Here is a 3,642-nt window from a genome sequence, read left to right as displayed (position 1 = left end):
CGGTGAAATAATTTAAGTGTGTATACAACGTAGTCAATACGCATCCTGACGCCATTTTGATACAACTAGCGCGAGACAGTTCATTTCATTTTCTTTAATTCAACATTTAACAGTTTTTCAGCATTCATTAATTCAGCATGGTAAGTAATTATGGAACAAATTAAAAAAAAATCTCTTCACTTTATTGCTATTCATCCCATTGGTATGCAGGAGTTGACGGAAATGGCAAAATCTCTCATATAGACGTTCAATCGACATCTAAACCAAGGCGAGTCCAATTCTCTAAGGTGTTATCATTTGGCGAGAGTGGCTAGGATACTTACTTACTTATTTGGCTTTACATCAATTATCTTGATAAAGCCTCGCCAACAATATTTCGCCAATTCCCTCGGTTCATGGCCGCTTCTCTCCATCCTCGACTGTGACCCACGCTCTCCAGATCCTGGTGTACCTGGTCCACCCACCTAGCTCGCTGCGCCCCACGCCTTCTTGTTCCGACCGGATTCGTGGCGAACACCATCTTTACAGGGTTGTTGTCCGGCATTCTTGCAACATGCCCTGCCCAGCGTATCCTTCCAGCTTTAGCTACCTTCACGATACTGGGTTCGCCGTAGAGTTGAGCGAGCTCGTGGTTCATCCTTCGCCGCCACACGCCGTTCTCCTGCACGCCGCCGAAGATCGTCCTTAGCACTCGGCGTTCGAAAACCCCAAGAGCTTGCAAGTCCTCCTCGAGCATAGTCCACGCCACGAGTGGCTAGGATGCCATCTTTAACTTGCTGGCCGTTTTGTTTGCAAACATTACTGCCTGGCCCGGATGATGCTGAAACTGAAATTAAATGTGCTGCCATCAGTGTGGATGAAATTGTCAAAATGAAAGAAAGGAGTAGAGCACACATGGAGCTGGGGCGACCAGATTAGAATAATTCTTGACAACACTGTTTCTCCAACCAATCAGGAGTCAATCTCTCGACTACCTGTCTCAGATGTTTGTAAACAAAACGACCAGCCCTTCCTCACCTACCCGGTCTGGTTTTCTCCACAAAGTGAGCATAATGGGACACCTTAGAGAATTGGACTCGCCTTGATCTAAACTACAGCCAGAGCAACAATTGGGTCCTAAAACTTGTAATGAAATCTTGATTTTATTCAATAACACAGAAGAGCATGTGACTGCAACTACTTTAGCAATTTTTCCCGCTATCCCAACTAACAATTTTAGCGCTATAAGCCAAGATTATTTGCTTTGTGCTGTATAAAGGCCCAAACGCAATGGTAGCGGAACGGCAACGGAATGCGGAACCGGTTCGTCAGCGTGAACTACAACAAGCTTGTCGATTCAGTGTTGGTTCAATTTCATCCGTTGTCAGCTCAGTCGAGATGGTGTGATTCATACTGGCGAACCGGTTCCGCATTCCGTTGCCGTTCCGCTATCATTGCGTTTGGGCCTTAACAATTGAATTGAAGCAGCGAACGCAGTAAAAATTAAAAGCTGTCAAAAATAGAATTAGTAGCGTTTATACAGCTGTATCGCAAACAATTTGCTGCTATAAATATTAGCTGAATAAACTTCGTCAGTTATCGCTTTTGCTGCTTTCACTAAGCTGTAACTCAGCAACGTAAAAAGTAGCAACCCAATGATGTGAAATAAAAGTCCCCATCATTAATCTGGCTGCTGCCTAAATTGTTCTCCACGGATCGCGCTTTTCTAATGAACTATGGTTCCGCTTCTCACTGCCCTGCTTCCAGGGTGCCTTCGTTTAATGGTACTTGTAGTTCCTGTGATGCTTCCGTTTGCCGCAGTTGATGGCATAGAAGAACACCATTCCGCCGACGATAGCCTGGAAGAACGGGGCAAGGGGCAATTCCCATCCGCTTGGGTATTTGTGTTGCCATCTCCAAAAGGTACGGCTCACGGCTCCAGCGGCAGCCTTGCGTTCTTGTCACGGTGGCCAAATCAAGCACTCAATTCGATCAACTTCACCTGGCTCAAGGGCGTATCCGGCTTGCCGTAGTAACGGGCAGGGTCGTAAGGTCCGTTGATCTTCGGGTTGTATTCCGCCGGATAATCACCGAAAGCCATCGCGCACTCTTTTCAGCAGCACTTTATCGAAGAAGATTCCGCAAACGGGAGCACAAATCTACACAGCCTTTTGGATGTAAACATTGCGTTTGACGTTTCACACCCTCTTACAGCCTGATGCAGTGGTGTAAGCGTGGCTATAACATCTTTTACCATCATTAAGGCCGGTTCGCTACTGACAAGAAAAGGAATCGCCTATCTCGATGCGTGGAAAATTTCTCCCAAGAAATGGTCAAGAAAATCACTTTTTTCTGATCGCAGTACGCAGTTGAGAAGAAATGTCACTTCAAAGGGGGCTCTCCGTAGGAAATTTCTTGACCCTTTCAGTCAAGGAATTTCTTTACTTTTCTTGAGCGAAACAGCATACTTAGCTTTATAGAATATTATATGGACCGTTCTCGATGTGGAACAAAACGGTATGTTTTCTTTGCCTTCGGTATATACTGTGGTGGCAGTAAAGACAACGTCAGGACTTGTGGATGCAGAGATCGTGAGTTCGATTCCAAGCGGTGGCAGATACTTTAATTGTGTAACGTTGAGAACATTAAATTCAGATACTTAAGATATAAATTCTGGAAGCTGTGAAACAGCTTGGAAAAATATTTAATCGATAATACAGCGAAACTGTATAAAAATTATTCAACAGTTTCGAAATAATTGAGAAAGCGCCTTCCGAAGATGTTACACAGCTACATGTCGTATAACTGTCGAGTTAGAGCAATGATCGGTATGAATAAGAGCTTGCCAACACAGCTTAAAAGTAGCTGAGTAGATTCGCCAGATTTGTTGGTAAAAGGATCGCATAGAAGCTTTCGTTCGTATGTACAGCGCCTTTACTCAGCATAAAGCCGTATAAAGAGGGCTTAGAGAATGTTTACATTTGCACTAAATGTTAGTTGGGATATCATGTTCAAACCACAGACAAACAGACGTCACACTCTCATTATTGTCCATCGACCACCTTTTTAACGGTCGATTCAAAAATATGGTAGATGGCCAATCCGCCACCCGCAGCGCTCGCATCATTTTTGTTCGCGTTTGACGTTTACACACTACCGCCATCTGTTGGCCCGTCGGCCAAACACACTAATTTTAGCATTGAGCGTACATGTCCTCGTGACTATGATTTTGATCGAGATTTGTTCTATGTGTTACGTCTGTTTGTCTGTGTTCAAACTTTAATTTAAAAATTTGGTCCATAAATGAACCCGGATAAAAAATACAATACAAAAACAATATAACGTATTAAAACAGTACCATTCAATATATTGGAAATACAATACAGTATATTGTAAAATGACAATTCAATTACAGTACAATATATTGTTTTGAACAGTTCACTGTATGGTATATGAGATTTTTGCAAAATAATGTATGGGTGGTTAAGTATCGTAACAATACAAATATAGATATTTTCTCATACAAACATTTTGAAAACACAATATGATATATTGTTCATGTATTGTCTTGATAAGCAATTCGTGTATTGTTGTACAATACAAAAACAATTCAACAAACTGTATCATGGTTGCATGTCAGCTAATGTCAAGTGACTTCTAAAA

At 42.4% G+C, this 3,642-nt stretch overlaps 1 protein-coding gene across 1 annotated transcript; it reads right to left on the bottom strand.

The window, feature by feature from the left end:
* Positions 1-1,723: 1,723 nt before the first annotated feature.
* Positions 1,724-2,218, bottom strand: LOC110679549 (putative ATP synthase subunit f, mitochondrial). The gene is given in 2 exon segments (XM_021854472.1): positions 1,724-1,933; positions 1,936-2,218. Coding segments are annotated over 2 exon segments (321 nt in total). The 5' UTR covers positions 2,081-2,218; the 3' UTR covers positions 1,724-1,757.
* Between the last annotated feature and the right edge of the window lie 1,424 nt (positions 2,219-3,642).

The sequence above is a fragment of the Aedes aegypti genome, chromosome 3 (genome assembly GCF_002204515.2).
Source record: "Aedes aegypti strain LVP_AGWG chromosome 3, AaegL5.0 Primary Assembly, whole genome shotgun sequence".
In the NCBI taxonomy this organism is placed as follows: domain Eukaryota; kingdom Metazoa; phylum Arthropoda; class Insecta; order Diptera; family Culicidae; genus Aedes; species Aedes aegypti.
The sequence above is the reverse complement of the archived record's forward strand: the minus strand, read 5'-3'. Positions and strand labels throughout refer to the sequence as shown.